The following is a 25,432-nucleotide window of genomic DNA, read 5'->3' as shown; positions in this document are numbered from 1 at the left end:
TCTTTTGTGAAGAAAAAAAAAACTATCCTTAAATATAGGTTTAAAAATGAGATTCCAAGTTCTTGCGATTAAAAGGTAAGTATTGATAGGATTCTAAATTAATGTAAAAGAAATAGAAGTTTGATATCTACTAATATTTTTAATATTTAAAGTTGTCTATGATTAATTTGATTATTGAAATTCAAAGCACAATATCCTATCAATAAATTATATAATTGTTAGCAAAAACATTTACTAATAAGTAAACTTAAGCTTAGTATGAGCTATTCTTAATACCTTTATTCAATTTTTTAATACAACTGAGCTACAAGTCTAAAGAAATATTGAAAAATGAGAATTCCTAGTTATAAGAGATCAAATTTTAATTTCGCAAAAATTCATTTTCTAAGAAAATTGAATGAATCATCTTGATTAAGGCACAAGTACTACCATCTAAATTCAATGCCAAAGAGAAATGAACAAATTATATAATTAACTTCTCTATCAGGCATCATCTTGATCTCTCTAAAAAAAAAAAATTTGGGTATAATATAATTAATGCTGTTCAAAAAAGTGTAATAATGATAATATAAGATGTCATACGCTTATAAAAATTCAAAATCAAACCAAACTAAATCATTTGGAAGATGAAAAATTCTTCTTGTCACGATTAAATTCTTCCCTTTTTATTCTAAGTACAAAACCAATGTGGCAAATTATGATTAATTCAATGATTCCTGTACCACTCATTTAGGATAATATAGAAATGGGGAGCCAATGGTTCGAGAGTGCACCGACGCACAAACTTAAAATAAGCACAAGTGATCTACAATGGGATTTTCCTTTTTGCCTTTTTGACTTTGGCTTGATGTTAGTGATTAACTTATTGTACCCAAATAGTTCTGCTGTCAACGTCTGCAAGTTTAATCAGTGAATGAGAAAAACAATTATTTAAACTTGGGAAATTTTTTATTAAGATTGATCGGCTTAATCTTTTTGCAATCACGTGCTAAAAGACAATAATATGTTGAATTTAAGGAATTTTAATCTTTTGGATTGATTTTTTAATGATTATGCATCAAATGTTCTTTCAATTATTTGTTTAGCTTCTTTTGTAAATAAATTATATTGTAATTATTGTTCATGTATTTGAGTTTTTTGCTTTAATAGTCTACTTGGGTGAAATTATGTGTAAATATATTCAATTTTCATCATTTATTTTTCTTGATTAATGATTAGATTTATGTTAATATCTGATTTAAAATCAATTAATAACAAATGAAGAGCTACAATTTAAATGTAAAATCATAAAAAATTAAATATTTTATAGATATTAAATAACATCACTTTTACGGTTTACGCTAATATTTATTCAAATGACAAATAAAATGAGGTTTTGAGAGATAAGAAGGTATGTCATAATTTAAATATGATTTAATTCATCACCTGAATTAACTCAAAATGCTTGGTCATGTGATGTAGGAGGCCATGGAGTTCTGCGTCTCTATTGGAATCGGACTTGATGATTTTGAGCTATTTAGCTAGGTTTATAATAGGAGAATTATCTCATACATCATTACTGAAGTTTTTAAATTTTACCAACAAAACTAAAGAATTATCACATATCCATTTAAACTTTAAAGTATATTAAAAATTAAAAAAAAAAAAACATAATAGACAAAATTACATCACACCATTTGTAAAGTTTAAAAACTTCACTAATAATGTTAAAAAAAAAAAAAGGAACTCTTATAATATTAAAGAAATTAATTTAGATTTATTTTAAAGATTTATGCAATGAAAGTGAGTAAAATGAATAGAATCTTAGAAAAATGGATCTAGCTTCAAGGTTTCATGAAGCTCTGTATAAATTGATGGTGAAATTGTGTGGACAAGAATTAATGATATAATATATATATATATATATATATATATATATATATATATATATCCAAGATGGGAGATATATAGGAGAACAAAAAAGCAAAGGCACATGCTAAATTCCACGAACATGTGGCCCTAAAATATGATGCATTATTTCCACTAGAGTCTAGAAAACATGTCATTAGCTAAAATCCCAAACAAACAAAAAACATAACAAAACACCTTTATTTGAATAGATCATAGACTTGTTTGTTTAGAAAGGTTCAAAGAGATTCCACCCACAAAATCTCCTAATTCTTTATATGGGGTCCTTTAAATTTAAAATATTGATTGGTTTGCTTTCATTTTTGCCTCTTAAATCTTAGTAATAAAAAAAAAAAAAAGGGAAAATTTCATAGTGGGTTTCCCTAAAAATTGTTAGGGTGCATGTGCACCACGTCGGCTGAGGTAAGGGGTGAGAAGACCATCCCCATCAAGATTAACTAAGGCTGAGCTTACATTGTCTCCCTATCTCTTCTCAATAGAGAAAAAAAAAAAAAAAAAAGAAGAAAAGCTCCTTTGAGAAAAGGATGGCCTATGACCATTGCTGAAGGTTATTTGGCCACAGGGAATAAAGCTGGGCGTCCAGTTTTAGGTTCAGGATAGAAAAAGAACCAAATAAAGCTTAAACTTTCCATCATCCCATCTATTCTTTTATTTAAGCTTTTGATATTTTATGTTATTTGGGGAGTGAGAGAAGGGGAAAGCAAACGTATGAGAAATCTTTACATATATATACTAAGAACAGTTATGGATTCCACGTCCAAAAGTGAAAGAAAGCTTTTCTTTGCAACCGAATAAAAATAATAATACTTCTTTTTACGTGAATTGAGAAAATAATTCTTGTACATCATCTTGCGCGGCTACAATAAAAAGAAATAGAATGGCTTTGTTTACTCTAATTAGGAAACAAATAAACAAGCTAAAGCTTTTCTTTAATCTGTTCCATTAATCTTCAACATGATCAATAATAATCAATCCAATTCACAAAAGGGTATGTTTTGAAATTATGCCCATTTGATCATAATGGTTAATTTGATCCTTTGTTGAAGTTGGTATGTTGAAAGGATACCCATGAAACTATCATCAACTTTGGGGAAGTTCAATTTGGTGGATTAACTTGTGCCAAATTGGGGTACCGTCGGTCTTGTCAAGTGGTCTTTTTTCTTTCATTTTTTTTTCTTCATGAAGGACAGAAAGACCTAAAAAAGGAAAACCTCAATTCTTTTCTTACCAAAATGTAATATTTACATGCAGTCACCATTCTGCTTAATATTGTCTTCTCATAAAAACTTGGAAAGTCATCAAATACACAAACATCCAGTACACTAAGCTTTGATATTCCATCTTGGCGGCCTGTTTCACAATGAATGCCATTTAAAGATAGAGGCAAAACCAAAAGAATAAAAGCAAATAATTAGATAATTGTTCATGAATAACTTTTTATTGAAGAAACAATATAATTTTCTCTAGTAAAATTTTTAAACATGCATACATTATTGCTCCGGTCCATACATTGGTGAGTATACTTTTTTTTTCCTATCCTCTACTATACAATTTGTCAGTTTCTCTTTTTTATTGATGAATTTTCATTAATGTAAATAGGACAAGAAGAAAACAAAACCTACAGTTTTACCTTGGTCGCATAGGAAGTAAGAGAAATGGAAGCTGATGATGTTGATGACGTTGTTGCCAAGGCAGAGAGGCTCACATTGTAAGCCATGGTTCCATCAGGTTGAAAAAGACCGTAGTTCCTTTCTGAAGTCGGTCCTGGCTTCATATCCTCATTGAACAAAGCAAACAAATACACTTCTAGCCTCATGTTTGGTCTCAAAGGTGTCCCCTCATTACTCATCTGCCTTCTCAACAAATTCCTGTTGTAAACAGCTGCATTCTCAGCTGTTGCTCCGATTTCATCAGGATCCCCTTTGGACGGCCACCCCGTCTCTGAAACCCTCACCTGGATCCCGTCATAACCCAACCTAAACATGGCATAAACAACAGCATCTACCTGTGCGTATAACATGTTGTCATAGTGTAGGTTGGTGGAAGGATCGACCATTCCTGGATTTCTGTTAAAAAGTACATAATCCAGGGAAATCTTGTTTGGAGCATCCTTGTAAGCAAAATATGGATAGGCATTGATCCAAAATGGAGAACCAGTGCTTGACAAAAACTGTAAAAACTGTGACATGGCTCCCGAGACCTCACTCTTGAAACTACCAGATGAAGGAGGGTAAGATTCCTCAAGAACTGCTAACGAATTGGATGTCGAAACCTGAATGTACCTATCTAGGCCTAATTGAACTAAAGCATCATGGATGCTGACTATGGCAGGGACAAGATATCCTATGAGTGATGTGTCGTCATCGGTAAAGACTTCATTTCCCACTGCGATCCCGGTGATCTTGGTGGCCGGAAAATAAGGCCTGATGTGGGTACTAACCCATTGAAGTGCTTTTTGGGGATCCATGACGACAGGTAGCATTTGGTTTTCAACTGTGACAATAAGCTCAATGTTGGAGTTGGCAAATGTTGTTAAAATTTGAGGATTGGTGTCATAGATTCTTGCTTTTGTGATCTTAAGGGAACTTAAGAGATCAAGAACCCTGTCGGGTGGAGGCAAATTGTTGCCCACTTGACCGTAGTTGATGCCTAGAGAAGTAACTCCTTGTAGAAAACCATAATCTGTAAAGGAACAAAAAAATAAAATTTCAAAAACAGAGAAACAACGAAATTAGTAGTGACATGCAAATGGAATATCGAAAAGAAGGAAAAAAAAGGAACCTGAAAAACAGAGAGAAAATAGAAGGAAAACATGGATCATCGTGACAATTCTTCTAAAAAACTTTATGGTGAAGAGAGAAATTAAGAAAGAGAGTCTTAAGAGTTTCAGAATGAGATAGAGAGGGAAACAATATAGAGAATAGTGGAAGAGAAAGAGGAAGTGAATTCTTTTCTTTGCTTGTTTGAGCTTAATTTTGAGGACTCTCTAATAGGTTTTAGCTTGCCTTGACCATGTTGCCTTTGTTTTTCTTACCACCTTGTCCTTCTTGTCTCTTTCCAACACACGCCATCTTCTCCCAATTGCCTCAGCCCACTTTCTTCATACAAAAGGAAAGCTGAAAAATCCCACGCACTAATGGTTAAATATATTACTTTGCTATATTCTCTTTTAATAATTAATAGACTAAAATAGTTAGATATGTTGAGGCAGGGAATTGGAGGATCCCTGAATTCAAGGTGGGGTGGTGAAAATTTTAGTGATGAATGAAATGAAATGATGACAACAGTTTTTCTTACTTTAATCTAAACAATATCTATTTTCCTTAGATTCCTATACTTTTTAGGGCTTAGATTCTTCTATGACAGTGTCACTTTCAGTAAAAGGACCACAAAGGCTGTTTATATGACCCATTTTTACCAACACAAGCCTCTTTTGAGTGAAAATTACGTTAGTGTTTTTTTTTCCCTTTGCATGTGCCCTTATTAGATCAATGGGAAGAAAAGTAGAAATTCACATTTATAAAACCACTTTACACTTGTTTAGTCAAATGATAAAATAACAGACTAATTAAAATCACTCTCCCTTCTTCCTAAGGAAAAAGAAAAAGGAAAACATTATGTATAAAAAAGGAATCATTTCTCCCTTATTTTCCCACGAGAATTTGAATAAATGAATAATCTTCACAGTTAACGGTACAACTAATCTTTTCTATTCCTTGACCAATGCATGTATACTTTTTTTTTTTTTATCACATTTGTTTTGTTAGGAGATTAATTTTAAACACACTACTGCACCATGAGTCACTTTAATGATAGGTTAATTCACAGTTGTGGCTCTCCTTCAAAGAAAAAAAAGGGTTCAAATCCAATTCAACTATTTAATTTGGATTACAATTTATATATGAAATTACTTATAAATTGAAGAAAGAAAAAGCTAGGAAATAGAAGAGCCATCGTGGCGAAGTTGAATAAAATTGTAACACTGCTTTTTGAGGTGACCAAACAAGGATGGGTGTAAAAATGGCTTTAGTACATTTTTTTTCTTTAATTTTGTTGGGAAAATTTTTAAAAAGATCATAAATAGAACTAAGTAATTGGGCTAAAGAGAAACCCAATTGAAAAGTAAGGTTTGGTGAGTGGACGAGGAATGGTATACGTAGAAATTTCCAACGATAAGTGTCCTTATCTTAAGTTATGGTTCTTTTCGATCCTTTATCTTAAAGTAAGATGATGCACCCAAAAAAAGAAAAGAAAAAGACCCAGACTGAAAAACTTGTTAGATTTTCCATGGCAGGCGCAGCAGAACATAAAAGAAAAGATCGGTTTCATTTCATTTACACGCAGGCAAATCTGTCAACAGTCAAAAAAAGAGACTTCGTATTACTGCACTGTCCAAATTACTAGCTGTTTTGGCTGCCATTTTCCCAATGGCAGCCATCGTTATGGACTCTTCAATGCCCCGTCAATTCTTGCCATCTTCCATTACGTTTTGGATTTCGTTTGTTAAATGTAGGATTTGGGTGGATCGTGGCAGAACCTAACGAGTCGTTGTCGAGGTTGAAAGGTATATATCTTAAGATTGACATTGATAATGTGCCTGGGATACGAAACCTTTGCCTGCCTTTTCAGCTTTTTACAAGTTTTTAGCTCACATGTAAATGAAGGAGAGGTGGCTTTTTTGTCATTTCATGGTTATTAGATATGTATGTCCCTCTTTGTAGTTTTCAAGTTAAACCGACTAATGTACAAATAGCCATCCAAGTGAGGTAGCTAGGTGCAACTTGATCATTTTTTGACTTAAAAGTCTTGAATCAATGATCAATCTAGGTGGCTTAATTAGTCCTAAGGATCAGATCAATTCACCAAGTCCAAGTAAAATTTAAGATCACTGATTATTTCACTCGAAAAATTAAGACATAAGGTGATTATGATATATCTTGTTCCAAGTAAACGTGAAAATAATAATTAATCTAATAAATTATCAAATATATATATATATATGTCGTTCATCATTTACAGTTTTAAACTTCTTCCTTTTGTTTATAGATGATATATGTAGTTATATAGATTATAGATACAAAAACAAATTAAATTTACTAATACTATATTATACGCAATATAATTATAATTAGTCTAATAGTTAGAAGTCTAAAATCTTAATTAATATACACCAGTTCATCATATAATTATCTATATACAAAAGTTTTAATTAAGTCCTTTTCTGAATGTCTGATCTTTAGATGATTGGAAGTTTCTAGTTATTGGTAATTTATAAATTAGCTGCTACATTCAATGGGGAGTATTGGTATACACAGTGGCCCCAGAAACCGTTTAAAGGTACTCAAGTTTGAGTTTTTGACAGACCTTTTATGTATGTGATGATCAGCAGAGCAAGAGACACAAGTTGCAGGCCTTGTGAACTAAGTGGCATAACCCCGGCCTTGCATGTGCTCTGACTGCTAAAAGAGAATTGGTTCATGTTAAAAAAGAGTCCTTTGATTAAAAGTAGTCATTTTCATCAATTCTCTATGGATATGTTAGTAGAATATAGGTCTATCTCATTTTCGGTGCATGTTTTAAGAAACCAACTTCTCTCTTTCCCTCTCTCTCCTCAAAAAAAAAAGAAAAAAAGGAGAGGGCAAAAAAAATACCACTAAATTATATCTGTATAAAAATTATAATTGATTTATAAATTTCATCAATGATTTAGTAAAGTGATACATATTTTTATAAAATATAATAAAAATAATTAAAAAAATAAAATAACAAAAAAAATACTTATCAATTTTTTAATCTGCTTATAAATTTCACTGATCATGTATAGAAAATCAACCATCTCTATATTCCACCTATTTATATAAATCAACAAAATGGAAAGTCGACCCCCATGTACTGATTTTTAACTTGTTAGGTGGTGAATGCCATCTTTTTTCTTTCTTTCCTTTTTTTTTTTTTTTTTTGGTTTGCATATCCAAAGGGGATTTTGTACATGTAGAGAAGATGACTAAAGAAACATACTTTTGTTAAAGACATTTTGAAGTAAAAAAAGGAAGCATCAATTCATGGAAGAAAAAGACAAGGGGATTGAGGTTCAATGCACGAAAGAGTTTGATCATCAATAGTATTTTTACACAAGGATACTTTTGCCCAAAGACATGCTTCTTTCCAGGGATACCAGTCATTAGGTATACTTTGGTTTAAAAATGTAAGAATCGTTAACCAATTTTCCAAAGAGGAGATTGCATGTTGAATGGATTTTACTTTGAAAAGGAGGCCAGGCAATCTCTACCTAATTTTATTTTTGGATAATGGTTTTGCAACAAAGGTTATCATGATAAGATAAGCCGATTGCAAGAAGTGAAAAGCATGAATGGTTATTGGTTAAAGGTTATATTGAATATGAAATTTCTCCCCATGGAAAAAGGATTGTGCCGTAGTTTGCTGTCATGGTGGCTCCCATATGAGGTGTTGAACCAATTAATGTTATTCTTTTTTTCTTTTTTTTTGTTATTTAGAAAAGCATAAAGCCGTCTCCCAATAATATCCTGTATTTCTAAGTCGTCTGATGAGGTTCATGTCATCAGATTCCACAGAAGTTTGCAACCCTTAACTACTCCTTATCAAAGTGTAAGCAAGTCGTACAGCAAAGGCTTCCGCAACATCCACTGAACCAGCCTGGAGAAGGACATTCACTCCATCGACAATACCACCATTGTGATCCCTGCACACCGCTGCAATTCCTTCTCGTTAGGAACAAACATCAAAAGAAGCGTCACAGTTCACTTTAAGAAAATGAGGGGAAGGTTTCTGCCTTGTGAAAAGTGCCTAAGATGAGAGAATTCACAAGGGTTCATTTCATCAAGAAAATTCCTGGAACTCGTGCAACATGGAGCTAAACTTGAACATGTCTTCTTGTTATTTTCAAATAGATATGATGATTTGTGTATTTATACAGTATAAAATATTAAAATTTATATTTTTATATTATATTTTATACAGAAATTAAAAATCATAATTTATATTCATACGAAAACATAAAATATATTTTTTTGATTTTATTAAATTTAGATATAATTATTATTAAAATTTTAAGCTTATCATATTTTAAATTGTAGGTCTAGTTTCAAACAAAAAGAGCTTCTTGCTTTTCATAGATTCCAGCATAAATAACTGACGAGGCTTCTGCAAAACCAAACAAATCCTTCTCTCCTAGGTCTGTAGTTGAAACCTGAAGCTCTCCAAACAGCTTCAGCAAAAGAATAAAAAATATTATATATGCTGCAGGGATTCAACCTCTGGATCACATTTGTAGCATGTTGCCTCAGTTGTTTGGTGGCGAACCGGGTTTTCTCTTGATGCCATGGAATTGCGTGGGGTACATAAAGTAGCCCAAAATTAGTTGGGCTGCCCATGGGATGAGCCGCCTTCTTAACTTAAGGGGGACCATTAATGGGCCAAATGCCCTCATTTTTCGGCTACTCCAACTTAATGGGCCAAATGCCTTGCAGTTTTAATTTCTATTAAACTTAAAAATGAGGTTTAATTTAATTAATTAGCTAAAAAAAAGCAGAAAACTCCAACTTAAAGCTTCTATAAAATGTTTTCATATTATATTTATATATATATTTGTGTGATATGTTAGTAAAATGTTAAATTTTTTATTTTAATTATCAAAATTTAAATTTTGATAATCTTAAATAAAAAATATTGTTAATTAAATTTTTTATAAAAATCTATGCTACTTTTTCATGCACCTCAACTTAACCAAATTTGCTTTCTTTTTTTCTTTTTAATTTTTCAACGAATAAAAAAATATTTTTTAATAACTTCAATGTGCTGCAAAAGGCATCCCATAAAAGATATCTGAACAACTAAAAACACCCAAGTAGAACACCTTTCATCAGTCCAAAAGCAGATTATGGAACCGAAATCATATTTACAATTAAAATGCACAATTTCTATGAAAGTCAATTTGAAGGATGCTAAAAAAAAACTTCACAACTGATCAAACTTTCTTTTGACTTATGTTTATGTTATCAGTTTAGTCTTCTTAAATTTTGTTGGTTACATAGTCTTTTTAAGTTTTTTATTTAAAAAATAAGTTATGTTGTTGTTTTTTTTTTTTATCATGGAGAGTGTAATTTGAAGATAGAAAAAAAATTATAATTAAAATTTAAAATTTAAACTTATTAAATGTTATTTTTTAAAATATATATAAATTAAGTGAATTAAACTCTAAGTTCATTGCATTTCTTTGTTTTTTACGGATTAATTTTCTTAATCTAATGAAAAAAAGAATTAACTAATTAATTACTCATCATTAGATAAAAACTAACTCATTAGCGTAGCCCAGCCTTTTATTCAGTACTATAAATTTTTTTTTTTGGGTTGATTATAGTTGTGTTATTTCACTATATGTTAAAATGAATATCCATTAGTTGTTTTTCCAATGATAATTTATAACTAGTAGTACATTAATTATTATATATATTTTTTTTGTATTTATCCTCGTCCTTGCTTGCATAAAGGAGGAGAACTGTGTTGGTTGAAGAAACGAGAACCAAAAACCTCCAACTCATTCATGCCGACAAGGCGTGGAGTCTTAAACCGCCACTCATTCTACAACCCCATCCAGATCCTAACCAACAAAACTCCAATAATTATATACTAGTTTATTTTGAATCGAAGAAGGTAAAAAAATCCGTTCCCCCCAGGGAAATAATGAAACAAATAAAAAAAAAAAAAAGGAAAGAATCTGTAAATTCGAACAAAACTTCATTATTGATTTAACGAAGCAAAACTAAAACCATACTGCATAAATAATATAAAAAAGGATTATATATATATATATATATATATATACACACACACACACGTACATTTGAAAATAATTCAAATTTCTAGGTAATTTGTCCACAGCCACTTCAACTCGTCCACTGGCGGGGCCTCCAAGATCATTCTATCCAAGTCTTTAGAGGATGAACCCTTAGTTAACATGGAAACACCAAGGCCACCACCAGCACCACCATAGCCAACGCCCATAGCGCCACTTCCACATGTCCCCTCAGCTGCACCCTTGACAGCAACCTTTGTTTCGGTTTTTCTACAGGAAAACGAGCTCTCCATTATCCATGCAATGTTACAATCCTTCCCTGTAAGCCTTTGAACTACAGATTTGAAGCTGACTGGGTCAGTTTCAACATACTGAGTATCAATTAGCACTACCTTAACATCTTCATTAGATGAACCAGTAGCAGCCATTGAAAGAAAATGAACAAAAAATATATAAGTCGGGAATTATCACAGCTAATTCTTCGCTTGAAAAATATAATGCAAGTTACAAAAATTGTGGGTTCGACGGTTTTGGGGGATGGTTTTATATAGGAAAAAAGAAGAGGCCGTGGCCGACATGATGGGGCTTGGGGACCCGATATGAACAGTTATTGGAGAAATGGAACCAAGTTGACTGCTAAAAGGGCAATTATATGCGGTTTGGAAGGACCGAAGTCTGAGTCAAACCAAAGGTCCAACGTTTGTGAACAGGGGAAAACAAAAGAAGTCTTGGTCAAAGCACGCATACGAGGATCAGAATTGTGGAAAGTCATTTCCTCTTCCGTGGGTTTTTTATTCATTCACGTGCTGGAATCAGAGACAAAATTATTACCACAACTTTAGAGGTACATCATATTTCCACTTATATTCAAACACTCGCTACGTAAAATCAATCACACATGATAAATTGTATTATATTTGACCACGATAGACAATCTAAATGACTATATATATGAAATAATTTTTTTTTTTTGCAAATTACTTTTCATAGAATAATAAAATGAGCTATACAGAGTCAAAGATTGAATATTTGACTAATAGAGCAGTTCAATATTCTTTTTAATTTGTACGATCCCTGCATAAACCATTTTATTTAGTTTTCTTCCACTTGTTAGCTTATGAAATCGAGCTATATATATATTGACATATTTAAGAGAATCTTAGATCCATGGTGCTTGGATGATTAGTTTTTTTTTTTTTTTTTTTGAAGTAGTGAAGATTCTCATGTCAAATTAACTAAAACTTTGTCATTTTCCTATCAAAGCTATGAACAACTTGTGCAGTGGTATTCCAGAAGGACATCCCAGCAGGAAGTTTCTTGACAGCTGGAGCAATATTCCGCAATGATTTGGTAGCTAGTCGTGGCTCAGGACAAACGTTTCATGTATTTTTAATAGTATATATAATTACTAAAACTAGGGTCTAAAGTCCAACTTACCCGTAACGGATTTCAAATTTGATCTAATTTTATATGATATTTTTTTTAAATTAAATTTTGAGTCAAATCTAATTGAATAATGTTAAAAAAAATCAAGATTGGGTCATATTTAGATTTTAGGTAAATTCGATCTAATCTGATATTATATAAAAATTAATTTTTAATTTATATGTATTTATATAATTATATATTTATATTTTAAAAATAATATTTTTTATTTAAAAAATTAATATTTTATTAATTTCAAGTTGAATCGAATATAATTTATATAATATAATGTCGGGTCGGATATGAAAAAAATAAAAACAAATTTGAATTGAATTTGAATTTTATAAATATAAATTTGAGTTGGGTTTGAGGCCAGCAAAAACTCGTCTGACTTGACTCGTTGTCAACCTTAATTGAAACAGGGCATGCACTTCGAGATTAAAGATCTCATAATCCATCTATTGATTGGGAGGAGTGGGAGCAAGTTTTGTTAATTTGATTTGCATCCTTTGCTCAAAAAGATGAAAACTTTTTAATTTTTTAGAGATATATAGATGTAAAATTAAGTACTTTTACCTATTTTCATAATTTTTATATTGATTTATATTTTGTTAATCAAATCATAGAAATTTATAGTGTATTTAATTAGTTAGATCATGAAATTTCAACCACTAAACTTATAATAGAAAATGTTGTGACGAAAAAAAAATTATATTAGAAAATGCAATATTCTCCATGTAACGGAGATATTTGATTAGATTGAAACTTTACGAATAGGCCAAATTTAGGCATTTTATTAAGATCCAATGGTTAATTTCCTAAAACATTATTTGCACAAAAAATTATAGAAAGGTGTAATTATTTTTATACCAAGGTAATTTGATTAAACCTTTATATATAATTAATGTAATTAATGTAAAATTTTTAAATGGTATTTTAATTATCTTTAATGAATGTAGATGAACTCCCGTTAACCGACCTGAACCATATAATTAATTACTAATGTGCATTAATCCTTTTATGTTAGGATAAAAAAAATCTATTGATATTGTACAATGTATGTTATGTTTTTTCCTAAATTAAAGATTTTAGTTTGATAGTTGGATTTATCATGTATGAAATGGTATGGACAAGATGCTGTATTACACTTGCCAAAGAAAGGTAAAGGGCATATATAGCAAAGATGAATGGGGCAAGCCAAATCTTATTCCTTTGACGCTGAAAGATGTATGCATCGTCACTAGAAATTTCTCCTGGTTTTAGCTCGCCATTCACATTTCATCCTTACATAGTATTATATGTGTTAATTTATCCTTTTTAATCTGTCAAATAATACTTCATCCCACAAATATTAAGAAAAAATCAATAGGGAAGGGAACTTAAAAACATGTGAAAACTAGAGCCCGACAGACATGATGGAATTGCAAGGATCGATCAAAGGAATGGAATGGAAGTTACGTTGAGAAAGTTGAAAATGGAGGTTGTTTGGTCATCCAAGGAATAAGCATGCGGCCGCCACGACTCCCTTGGGTTTCAAGTTCCACAAGTAGGTATGAAAAGAGGAAAGTGGAAATGACTGTCAAATCCTTTGCCCTCAAGCTACATGTCAAACCTTTCGGCTGTTGGTGATTACATGCATCCCGGAAATTTCACAACGAGCCTGGTTTAATTACCGAAGCTACTTCCTTAACTCCAAAATTCCGGACAAACTTTTTCAATAATTAAATTTACATTTGTATTAGAATTGAGTAGTTGAAATACATAACAGAAGATATATATATATATATATATATATACATATATATTTTGTTGCAACGAAGGGCTAGTGCCTTTACAAAGGGGGAAGGGAAGATGGCGAGATAGAATTCACGCCTTACATGACTTTCAATTGATCTTTTAATCACTAAGCTAAAAAGGAAAAGTCATAATAGAAGATATTTTAAACATTTAATTCAATTCATTAGTACATAATTTATACTCAATGAGTAAAGTTCAAATTCTCTCCTCTTCAAATAAAAAAAACCTAACAAGAGAATTAAATAAAATATAAAAAGAATAGAGGTGGGATTAAGGTTATCAAAAGATCATTAGATATTGAACATGTGTAATCTTAGATCTATGATTAAATATTGCTTTATTCTAGTTAGAATTAAAAAGAACGAATAAAAAAAAAAAAGAAATTATGTAAATTGTAGCCCATGGATGACTATTTATTTCAGGACTTAAGTAAAGGAGAGGGAACACTTTAAGTTCAGCCCAAATCAAATATGGGCTACATTACCCCCGCTTTGTCTCCATTTCAGGCTTCACCTTTTTTGGTCCAGTGTAGATTGCTTAATGGGCCTATAATTACTGGGTCAACCCCAATAAAATAAGCAAACTCCAATGGCCCAATCAGTCATCACCATTTCACCATCGGCGTAGGCATCCACCGAACCAAGCCCTCTCACCCTCAGCGCTGCCTGCACCAAACACTATATAACCCAAAAAAAATTATTTACACCCTTTTCTGTCTCTCTCTCACGAATTGTTATCTTTTGCTGCTGCGTTCACAAATCTTCCGCAATCTTCCGCTTTCTCTCTAGAAGGGAACACTGTAATGAGAGAAAGAAGAAGGGAGAAGAAAAAAATTGATTAAAGAAATAAATAAAAGATGCTGAAAGATTTTACAATGCACTCTTGAGTCTTGATCACTTTCATGTCTCTCCCCCCCACCAAACGCTCCATCCGCGACGCTAATTCCAACGCCACTGCTTCTTCTTCTTCTCACTTCCAACCTCCAATGAAGAAAGCCAAGTCCCAAGCCGTGGCATGCTCTCTCGACCCAAACAGAAACGGCCTTCACCACCACCACCACAACAATGACGACGTCCTTTTCGACCCTTCATCTATGGCCCTCGACGATGATTCCAAGTCTAACGATGCTCGTGCTCCCGCCGCCGCTAATTTGTCTCGCAAAAAGGCTACCCCACCTCAACCTGCCAAAAAGCTTGTCATCAAACTCTTTAAAGGTTGGGTTTCTTGATTCTTGATCTCATTTGATTTTTTTTTTTTTGTGAAAATTTTTTTTCTGTGTCATTTATAAAATTGCCGCTTTTAATTAATTTGAGAGTTTGATCTTAGAAATTGAGTGGCTTTGGTTGTTGGGTCGTTTTTTTTTGTGAAAAATTAGGGATTAGAGGAGGCGAAATTTAGAAGCCTTTAAGTTTTGTTCGATTTTAGGATCTTGGTACTGGTTAATTCGTTTTATTGTTTCTTTTTTTTTTTTTTTTTGTGAGATCTATTAATAGCCAAGTACTTTCAATCACTCCCTATGTAGCTTTGAACTAAGGTTTTATGGAGTTCTATTAGCTGATCTTATGGAGTGTTACTTTTGTCGGCGTAATGTGGTCATGACTTCAACCATTTACTAAAGTTGGACCTTCTATTTTATGATAATTTGAAGTTGGTATGGGTATTTCTGAGGCAATCTATTATGTTAAACAAATTCAGGGTCCTAATTTACTTGTTAGTTACGTTCTCCGTTTTCTTGCCTTTGAGATGTGGGGCTACTACGTATTGCAACTCTACATGGAAAGCTAAGAACGTTCCTTCCTTCATTTTTTATGTTTTTCAGTTTGGCCTTTTTTTTGTTAATTTATCAAAGGAAAATGTAGATTGAATATTGTGTTGGAGACATACTCTGAAACTCACTCAGGTTTTTGAAAAGTTCTTTTCTATCCTCTTGTAGACCATTTTTCTGTAAGCATCTATGGTGCGAGCTTGGATAAGTATAAGCAGTTACTTCATCTTCCTAAACAACTAAATATGCTTTTAGTTAGCAGGTGACTGTTGTTAGTAAGTTTACTTGCAAGGAATTGTAATGAGGTTTGAAGTTTCTTTTATATTTTGAAATCAGATTATATCTCCAAAACCATGTTGTTTATGTGAACCAATCGTAGGAAACTAGAAGAGCTTTGCTAAAAAGGAAACTATTTAGAGCATATATTCACAAAGCTGTCTGATGCAACTTTAACTTCTTGTCTTGTTTCTGTAGCAAAACCAACATTACCTACGAATTTTGAGGAGGAAACATGGGCAAAGCTGAAGTCAGCCATTAATGCTATATTTTTAAAGCAACCAGATTCTTGTGACTTGGAGAAGCTTTATCAGGTAAGTCTCACATATTTTTTCTTTTTCTTGATTTTGATTATGATAGCCATTTGCAATGTGAGTGATATTATCACTTGATGATCAAGCATGCTCCCTTCAGGCTGTCAATAATCTTTGCCTGCACAAGATGGGAGGAAGCCTTTATCAACGAATTGAAAAAGAGTGTGAAGAGCATATATCTGCGACACTAAGATCTTTGTTTGGGCAAAGCCCTGATCTGGTTGTTTTCTTATCACTTGTTGAGAAATGTTGGCAGGATCTTTGTGATCAAATGTTGATGATTCGTGGTATAGCCTTGTATCTAGACAGAACATATGTTAAACAAACCCCAAATGTACGTTCATTGTGGGACATGGGCTTGCAGCTCTTCCGTAAACATCTTTCTTTGGCTCCTGAAGTTGAGCACAAAACTGTAACTGGTCTTTTGAGAATGATTGAGAGTGAGAGGTAAGTCTAATGAATTTTAATTTGAAATAAAATAGTTTTTTATTCTAGTCTTTTTTGTATGTCCAAAGTATCAACCTATGCAAAAAAGATGCATAATAGTTTGAGATGGATGTTGTAATGGATTGGGTATTATTGAGTGTTGCAAAACTTATGGATGAACTACCTTCTCTTGATGTCGAGGATGAAAAGGTATAATAAATTGAAAAAAGCTGACCTGTTGGTTGTTATTCTATTGGCTTTGCTAATAGACATAAATCATAATATGATTGGATGAAACTGTGTACTAGATATAAACTAATGCTATGGATTAACTTGTTTTAAATTCATTCAAACCAAATTGATGTCACACTGAATTTTCTGTGCAAGCATAAGTGGAGGTAAAAATTGACAAAGTCAATCTGCAACATGTTGAGTATTGTTCAAGTTGAATTAACTCATAACTTGTTGTTTTAATGTCATTATTCCCTTGTCTATCTTGCTTCTCTTCCTATGGTTTTAGCAGCCTAAATGGCATGAGATTCTTGTTACTTGGCAAAGGCTAGAGGGCAAGAGGTGGTAACATATTTTCTATTGTGGAAAGAAGTCTCTTGAAGGGTCGATTAAGATGTCTGATCAATTGAACTGTAATCTACTTGTCAATCATTTTCTTTCTAGCTCATTAAAATTATCTATACTTCCAATCATTTTGGAAAAAATCCAGAAATTGTTAGGGAATTCACTATTTTCTTGCTTTCTTGCTTGTAATTCTCATACATTTTACCCCATTACTTATAGTTTCCATCCACATAAATTTTGCCACCTAGGTTCATGAATGATGTTAGATGATCAATTCCCATCTTCGAGTGTTTATTGAATTTGCATCTTGGAATCCACCACATTCTGTTTTTGATCATGCAGGTTAGGTGAAGCAGTTGACAGGACACTTCTTAACCATCTTTTGAAGATGTTTACTGCTTTAGGTATTTACTCAGAAAGCTTTGAGAAGCCATTCCTGGAGTGCACATCCGAGTTTTATGCAGCCGAAGGAATGAAATACATGCAGCAATCTGATGTTCCAGATTATCTGAAGCATGTAGAGGTGCTTTTCTTATTTTATGTTTGCAATTAGAGTGACTGTTGCTCTGTATTTTGAATTGTACTTGTTTTATCCTTCTAATAAGAATGTTAATCTATCTTATTATTCCATTTATATATGGAATTTACATGTTTATCCCTTTAAGATTTTTGGGTAAGTTTATGTTTGTAAGATTTTGGGTGTATCCTTGCAGGTGAGGTTACATGAAGAACATGAAAGATGCTTACACTACCTGGAAGCTCTTACAAGGAAGCCACTTATAGCAATGGCAGAAAGACAACTGCTTCAACGTCATATACCTGCCATTCTTGATAAGGTGTCAATATGAATCTTCATTTGTTCATTGCACTTTGAATGCCTGCTTGGATTTGCATATTTTAATTTTTTAATACTTATCATTTCTCTGATTTACACAGGGATTTATGATGCTGATGGATGGACATCGTATTGAGGACCTTCAGAGGTTGTACTCACTGTTTTCAAGGGTCAATGCTCTTGAATCTCTCAGGCAGGTGTTAAACTCATATATTCGGAGAACTGGGCAAGGCATTGTCATGGATGAAGAGAAAGACAAGGACATGGTGCCTTCCTTGTTAGAATTCAAGGCTTCGCTTGACTCAATATGGGAAGAAAGCTTTTCCAAGAATGAGACATTTTGCAACACCATTAAGGATGCATTTGAGCATCTAATTAACCTTCGTCAGGTTAACATGTATTATTTTATTTTTAAACTGCATTCTTATTGTTAAGCGTTACATCAGTGAAGTAATATTCCTAATTTTAGATTACCATATTTTAAACTTGACTGATGGTTCAACTTTGTGCTGTGTTTAATAGAACCGACCCGCTGAGCTGATCGCAAAGTTTCTGGATGAAAAGCTTCGTGCTGGTAATAAGGGTACTTCTGAAGAGGAATTAGAGGGTACACTTGATAAAGTTTTGGTTTTGTTCAGGTTTATCCAGGTAGAGTTCATGTTTCCCAATAAAAATTATTCAATTTACTTTTGGCTCAAATAACCGTTTTCTTTTTGTGCATCTCTTGCTTTTCTTGTCCTACAATTTAATGGTAGAGATGTGAATAATATTTTTGTTGATAATTAAGGGCAAGGATGTCTTTGAAGCATTCTATAAGAAGGATCTTGCGAAAAGGCTACTTTTAGGAAAGAGTGCTTCTATTGATGCAGAGAAATCTATGATTTCTAAGGCCAGTATCTTCTTCTTTTGCATCAAATGGCATTTGTTCTAATGATTGTATTAAATTGTTATGTTATTTTGATGCTGCAGCTGAAGACCGAGTGTGGCAGCCAGTTTACAAACAAACTTGAAGGAATGTTCAAGGTCTGCTACTATATCTATTTATATAAATTTGTCCAAGAAATGCATTCAATATATATTTCCATTGGAATTTCTAATCTTGAATCTGGTGAACTGGTGCTTTTTGGGTTCTGTAAACATGGGCAATCCAATAACTCTTATAACCACTAAGAATATGTTACCCCATTGGTAGTGGTATCTGCTCCAGAGTGTTATTCCTCATGACAGTTGGATTAATTATGAGGAATCCCTTCAAACATTATGTAACGAACTTATGCTTATGTAACAAATTTATTGTGCCTTGAGGATAGATTATACAAATAAATATTAAAGTAACAGAATCATGTGAAGAGAGAAGAGAAGAGAAGAGCAAAGGATTCTAAGAGTTAAATTCATCTTTTATTTCTTGGATTAGCTACTTGTGTATCGGTCAAGGGATGATCCAACAATATACAAAATTTTTGGAGTTTGTGTAATACTGGAACTTATTTCTATGTGACTGGATTCTTATGCCTAGAATATGTTCACAGTGCAAACCACATTCACTCTTTTATTTCTTATACTTTGGTAGTCAAGTACCTGGAAACTGAGAAGAAATAGCACATTGAAAGGCACACTTGAATTTAGTTTCCCATTATACTTTCAGTTCGAGAGAAACTAGTGATCTGAGATTAATTTGAATGTGATATTAATGCAATTGTTGCCATAGATTAGAACTATGGGCTTGCTTTAGTAATTAAATCATGTTACATTTTATGATTGATCTTGCTGTATGTGGTTTAATGGCAAAGAGTCCTTGCTCTTTCCCAGAAAACATCTACTGAACTTGACATCAGAGGATGAACTTGGAAGATTCTTTCATTCTAAATGTCTGTCATCTATTTTCACAAATAGTCCTTCCCCTCTTGTCTGTGTATATACATGCATGTTTTGTTTGATATGTTGGAAATTGCAATATGAACCTTGATTGTATTGAATGTGTTGTGATTTTTATCCAGGATATTGAACTATCAAAGGAGATAAATGAATCATTCAAGCAGTCATCCCAGGCCAGGACGAAGCTTCCATCAGGAATTGAGATGAGTGTCCATGTCTTAACAACCGGGTAAATCATATTTCACCATTATTTGAATTAAATCACAACTGCATAATTAATTAGTTTATTGTCAAGGTATTTAATTCTATTTTGGTTGTTGAGCTGTGCAGGTACTGGCCAACATATCCACCCATGGATGTTAGGCTTCCTCATGAATTGAATGTCTATCAGGTTTGCTGCAGGCTTTGGGATGAAATGTTCACTGTTACAAACACCAGAGAGTTTTTATCTAAAACTTATCTTGACACTTCTACTTGGTGTAACAGGATATCTTTAAGGAGTTCTACTTAAGTAAGTACAGTGGGAGGCGCCTAATGTGGCAAAATTCATTAGGTCATTGTGTGTTGAAAGCAGATTTTCCCAAAGGTAAAAAGGAGTTGGCAGTTTCCCTATTCCAGGTTTGTTTCTCAGTGTCTCATGGGTCATTGTTCTTCTGTTGTAATTTTCTTATCTTTTCAAATTTTCTCTACAAGCAGACAAGTTCTAATGGTTTTCTGGGGTTGATGTCTTTTACCCTCTAGACTGTAGTTCTGATGTTGTTCAATGATGCCCAAAAGCTTAGCTTTCAAGACATTAAGGACTCCACTGGCATAGAGGACAAGGAATTGAGAAGGACCTTGCAGTCCCTTGCATGTGGGAAAGTAAGAGTCCTACAAAAGGTATGCCCATTTACCATTTTAATTTCTTATTTGTGCTGGTAAAGTTAGTACATTATCTCTTTTTCTTCATCCCATTTTTTTAATATCTTTTTTGAATTTGTGTGCTACAGTTGCCAAAAGGGAGGGACGTGGAAGATGATGATTCATTTATTTTCAATGAAACATTTACTGCTCCACTCTATCGTATAAAGGTACATGTAGTTGTATTTTCAAGATATGGTGGGTAAATACTTTTTGAAAGATCAAACTAAATTCCTGTTATGCTTATCTCTATGCTATTCCACTGAATTCACATAGATAGAGGATTTGTGCTGAATCTGACTTCATTGATTGCCACTCACATGATAAGGTATCAAACTGACTTCTCCTTTTGGAATGCAGGTAAATGCAATCCAGATGAAAGAGACAGTGGAGGAGAACACAAGCACTACTGAAAGAGTATTTCAAGACCGTCAATATCAGGTTCAGCTTTGCTTCACTCTCACATTCTCTTTCTTTTTATCTATCCACCAAAAAAGTAAAATAAAAGAACAGAAAGCTATCTCATGTGGAGCTTAATCAAAATCATGCATTATCGCTTGATTTATTGCAGGTTGATGCTGCTATTGTTCGGATAATGAAGACGAGGAAAGTGTTGAGTCACACTCTTTTGATAACTGAACTCTTCCAACAGGTAAGTGTATTCTGATTTTTGGCATTTTATGTAACAAACGGATCTCTAAAGAGTTGCGAATAACATGCGGTCACAATCATAACCAAAAGTAAATAAATAAATGAATAAAGTGAAAGTTGGTATTATTATTAAGAGTTATTGTGCCAATATATTTTGATTTATATGAAGGGTGAAACTACACTTCATATATCATATTTAAAGTACTGCAATTGATGATCTCTAAACAGGGGGATCAAAGGGATAATCTGTTTTTAAGTTGCATTTGGACATACTTATATTAAGAATAAGTTTCTTTCATTGAACAGCTTAAGTTTCCCATAAAACCAGTTGATTTGAAGAAAAGGATCGAGTCTCTCATTGACAGGGAGTACCTGGAGCGGGACCAGAACAACCCGCAAATATACAATTACTTGGCATAGTTTACCCTTTTTTTTTTCCTTTCCTTTGATGATAGAAATCTCCTTGTAAAAGAAATGGGAAAAGTTGGTCTTCTCCAAGAGGCAGGGGCTGGATTCCCATGTCAGATCCATGTACAGTAACTTGTAGAATTTATTTTGTTGCAATCGAGATTGTAATTATAAAGCATATTTAGCCTCTGTTTTGATACTTGTTACAGACTTGTCACAGTTACTTGAATTGAGCTGCATTTTTTTCTTGGGTTATTTGTGTGTGTTTCCTTTGTTTCGGGACCTGTTTTATTTATTTATTTTTTTCTGGTAAAAGAGGAGGGTGGGGCTGTGTGCGGCTGCAGCCTGCATGGTTAAAAGCTGGAAAAAAAAGGGTTTCTACGAGTCTATTTTAGAAGATATAAGGTGGGTTGGATGAATAAGGTGTCATGCTTCTTAGTAAAAGAGGTGTATTACAATTTTAGTTGGATTTTCTTCTATGCACAAGTCTTAAGAATCAGTGGCAGCATGAGAATTGTTAAACCCCAACAAGCTGGGGTTGGGTGTGGATGGACTTAACAGTTTCTCAAAGCTCGTGGGTTTGTATTTCATGGAAGTCAATCACTGTAAACAAGTTGAAAAAAGGCTTTATTCATTCGACGCTTGACAAGACTCTTTGGGAACCGACCGCATAATGAACTATTCTAGAATACTGTAGATTTAAACCGATTCCAAAATCTTGTATGAATCGATTTCAATGAATATAATCTCGAGTTTATTTTGTTTTATTTGATATGGATCAAAACCACTCTTCCTTCACTTTCTGTGATGACAAATGGTATCTGACATTGAACTAATATTAACCTAAAATAAATACATCCGCTTCTGAAGTGATTCTTCAACTTGTGTCAATCCAAACACAAACACAAAACCAAAGTCAGGACAGAAAATGGTCCAAATATAATGTAATAAGGATGGTACCATAATGAATTGCCAAAACCATATTCATTCATTCAGCGATATGATCTGGAAGTCTTAACAGAAAGAAAGAAAAAAATTTTCCACAAATTTTCCTAAACCCAATATAGCCAACAACAACAACAACAATAAGGAAACAAGTTATACACGTCCAACTCTTTTTTGCCACAAAAAAAGCCAAAATCTTTTGTAGCGATCATCAAACGGCTTTGGTTGAAATGGATGAAGAAGTTTCATTATTATCAGGCTGCGATTCGAGATCTGGGTGGCTTGGGTTGAGAGGGGCTCGAATGTCGTTGTTGTTGTTGTTATCGTCGTCAGGGTCGTAATCAGGGTTAAGAGATCGGTCGATGGCTTGGCGGCCTTTCTCGAGGCAAGGCTTACAAGCGATCTCGATTGCTATCCATCCTAATACCACTCCTGCTATAGCTATCACCGCGCTTGTTATTGCTGCCATTCTTTTTCCTATTCTTTTTCTGGACAAGAATTTCAGAAGTATTTTGGGTTCTTAAGAAAATTTTGACTTTAGTCATGTTTCAGCCGATCTTAGGCCCATATGCCATTTCATCTTGACATCTGCCCTAAGACATTTCACGCTCTACCTGGGTTTATTGGATGGTTTTAGGCCTATCCTATATTTCCTTGGGCTTTGAATTTTTTGTTGATTGTTTTTGGGGGTTTTCTGTGGCTTTGGGTTGATCAGACCATGTAACAGGGAGTCTAGTTATTCATGGGAGTAATGATACGTAAATCCTTAAATTATAATAAAACATTTAATATAATATTTAGAGTTTAAAAATTTTTATTACGTGAGTTATTGACTTGTTAACTAATGCCATATTTATTCTTAACGTCTCTAAATAATAACATGTGATGAATAAGTAATCTTTTCAATAAAATTTCAATAAATGAATAAAATTTAATCAATCAATCATGAACTATAATTAAATAAACCTTATAGAGATCATAGAGAGAGGGGGTGAGAAAATAAAAAAAATAAAAAAAGTATTTATTTTCATATATATTAATTGCATCACATGTTAAATTTTAATTTACTTTATTGATATAAGATGAAATTTTACTTTAGTTAGCAAAAAAATTAATAGTATTAGCTTTTTCATTTAAAAAATGTTTAATTGAATGCAAATAGAAATTTGAGGGATTGGTTGATTGCAATAAAAAAATAAAATTAGATGATTTTTTAATTATAGTTTAAGGATTTGTTTTAACTCTTTAGACTTTAGCCAAGCATTAACCCTTATTTAGGAGATATGGGAATATGGAATATACTAAACCCTGCAACAGCCTTCATGTCTTGTAACTTTTGATTCATAATTAAAGGCAATTCTTTGGAAAACTATTTTTTCCCAAACAAAGCAGGAATGTTTGGATGCCACTTGATAACGTGCCTTCCACGTAGAATTCAAGAAAGAAAAAGGTTTCTCATTCCCTGGAACAAAAGAAAACATACAGATTCCTTGCCTTTTTTTTTTTTTTTTTTTTCTAGAAAAAAGAAAGGGTGTTGAACCTTCAGTCTCAAAGGAATTGAAGAGTGAAACTCAAGCAGTCAAGCTGAAAATTAACTCTTTCATGGAAAATAGTTTCAATAAATATTTTTAGTATATTTCAACTCCAGTCATTATCAGATTCAGAAGAAACCCACTAATATCTCCAAATGGCCTAATCCAATTTACCCAAATATCAGCAAATATGACAGCGGTCCATAGCATCAGTCTCTTGAAAAAGAAAATATGGTCAGCACTCAGCTGCCTAATATCAATGGAACATCATCAAAGAATAGCAATTCGTACACGATTTCAATCCACTCACTAACATGATTCCTTCAGGGAAATTCTATCCAAAGCATAAACTATAAAAAGGTAATGATTTTCATTTCAAGAATTCCTACATGATCTTACTTTTTTTTTTTAATTTTTTTGTTTACAGTGTACCAGTCAAAATCAGATTTGTTATTGCTTCATATTCTGCCTTTTTCTTTCCCATAATACATGGCTATGCTTAAGGCTTTTAACCTATGCATCAATAGTTTACTTAACATGTAAGATAATGCTTTTCCAAGATTCAAATAATTCCTTAGCTTTCCATCTAAAACTGTAGAAATGTATTCCAGCCATTGAATTTTTAAGCTGCATCAATTGGATGAACAAGATCTTCTAAGGAGTACACTGGAATCTCAAACCACACTGAACAGTGTTTTACCCGGGTAAAGCATAAAGCAGCCACAATAGGGTTAATGTACTATGAGCAAGAATAATTCACCAAACTTAATTAAATAATAATACTCATTAAAGAAAAGTCCATTATCCTTTCTGCGCATCAACCAAGCCTGCAAATGTAAAATCTAGTTAAACTTCCCTTTAACAACAGTGTAAGTCTAGGTCAATATTTTTTGGCTTATGCCTATTCTACTATGTTATAGACCATATTTCATACAAGAACGACAGAAATTCATCTGAAAATTTGAG

The 25,432-nt window shown here is 32.9% G+C and overlaps 4 protein-coding genes across 7 annotated transcripts; 1 reads left to right on the top strand and 3 right to left on the bottom strand.

Annotated features, from left to right (window-relative positions):
- Positions 1–3,105: 3,105 nt before the first annotated feature.
- LOC111318666 (glucan endo-1,3-beta-glucosidase 10-like) lies at positions 3,106–4,876 on the bottom strand. Its single transcript, XM_022921540.2, has 3 exons — positions 4,690–4,876; positions 3,539–4,590; positions 3,106–3,258 (listed from the first exon to the last, which is right to left on the bottom strand). The coding sequence occupies exons 1-3, from the start codon at positions 4,727–4,729 to the stop codon at positions 3,172–3,174; spliced, it is 1,179 nt and encodes a 392-aa protein (XP_022777275.2). The 5' UTR covers positions 4,730–4,876; the 3' UTR covers positions 3,106–3,171.
- A 5,790-nt stretch (positions 4,877–10,666) lies between these two features.
- LOC111318665 (VQ motif-containing protein 1-like) lies at positions 10,667–11,265 on the bottom strand. Its single transcript, XM_022921538.2, has one exon. The coding sequence runs from the start codon at positions 11,167–11,169 to the stop codon at positions 10,801–10,803; it is 369 nt and encodes a 122-aa protein (XP_022777273.2). The 5' UTR covers positions 11,170–11,265; the 3' UTR covers positions 10,667–10,800.
- Positions 11,266–14,677: 3,412 nt separating this feature from the next.
- On the top strand, positions 14,678–22,244 carry LOC111274850 (cullin-4). 4 transcript variants are annotated; one of them, XR_016334369.1, is made up of 17 exons: positions 14,678–15,177; positions 16,203–16,318; positions 16,419–16,765; positions 17,663–17,843; positions 18,034–18,156; positions 18,257–18,544; positions 18,678–18,803; positions 18,943–19,044; positions 19,125–19,178; positions 20,153–20,259; positions 20,361–20,421; positions 20,517–20,648; positions 20,813–20,909; positions 21,020–21,100; positions 21,291–21,371; positions 21,502–21,582; positions 21,888–22,244. XR_016334369.1 is itself a non-coding variant. In XM_022859805.2 (17 exons), exons 1-17 carry the CDS (start codon positions 14,865–14,867, stop codon positions 21,999–22,001), a joined length of 2,289 nt encoding a protein of 762 aa, XP_022715540.1. In that variant the 5' UTR covers positions 14,678–14,864; the 3' UTR covers positions 22,002–22,244. The 4 variants fall into 4 exon arrangements, 3 of the variants coding, with proteins under 3 accessions (XP_022715540.1, XP_022715538.1, XP_089612012.1); XM_022859805.2 differs by having other exon boundaries at positions 16,575–16,765; positions 20,772–20,909; XM_022859803.2 differs by having other exon boundaries at positions 20,772–20,909.
- A 674-nt stretch (positions 22,245–22,918) lies between these two features.
- Positions 22,919–23,483, bottom strand: LOC111274851 (uncharacterized). Its single transcript, XM_022859806.2, has one exon. The coding sequence runs from the start codon at positions 23,401–23,403 to the stop codon at positions 23,146–23,148; it is 258 nt and encodes an 85-aa protein (XP_022715541.2). The 5' UTR covers positions 23,404–23,483; the 3' UTR covers positions 22,919–23,145.
- Between the last annotated feature and the right edge of the window lie 1,949 nt (positions 23,484–25,432).

The sequence above is a fragment of the Durio zibethinus genome, chromosome 26, assembly GCF_047325235.1.
Source record: "Durio zibethinus cultivar Kanyao isolate XHJ-2024 chromosome 26, ASM4732523v1, whole genome shotgun sequence".
Taxonomy (NCBI): domain Eukaryota; kingdom Viridiplantae; phylum Streptophyta; class Magnoliopsida; order Malvales; family Malvaceae; genus Durio; species Durio zibethinus.
This window is presented reverse-complemented; position numbering and strand designations above follow the sequence as displayed.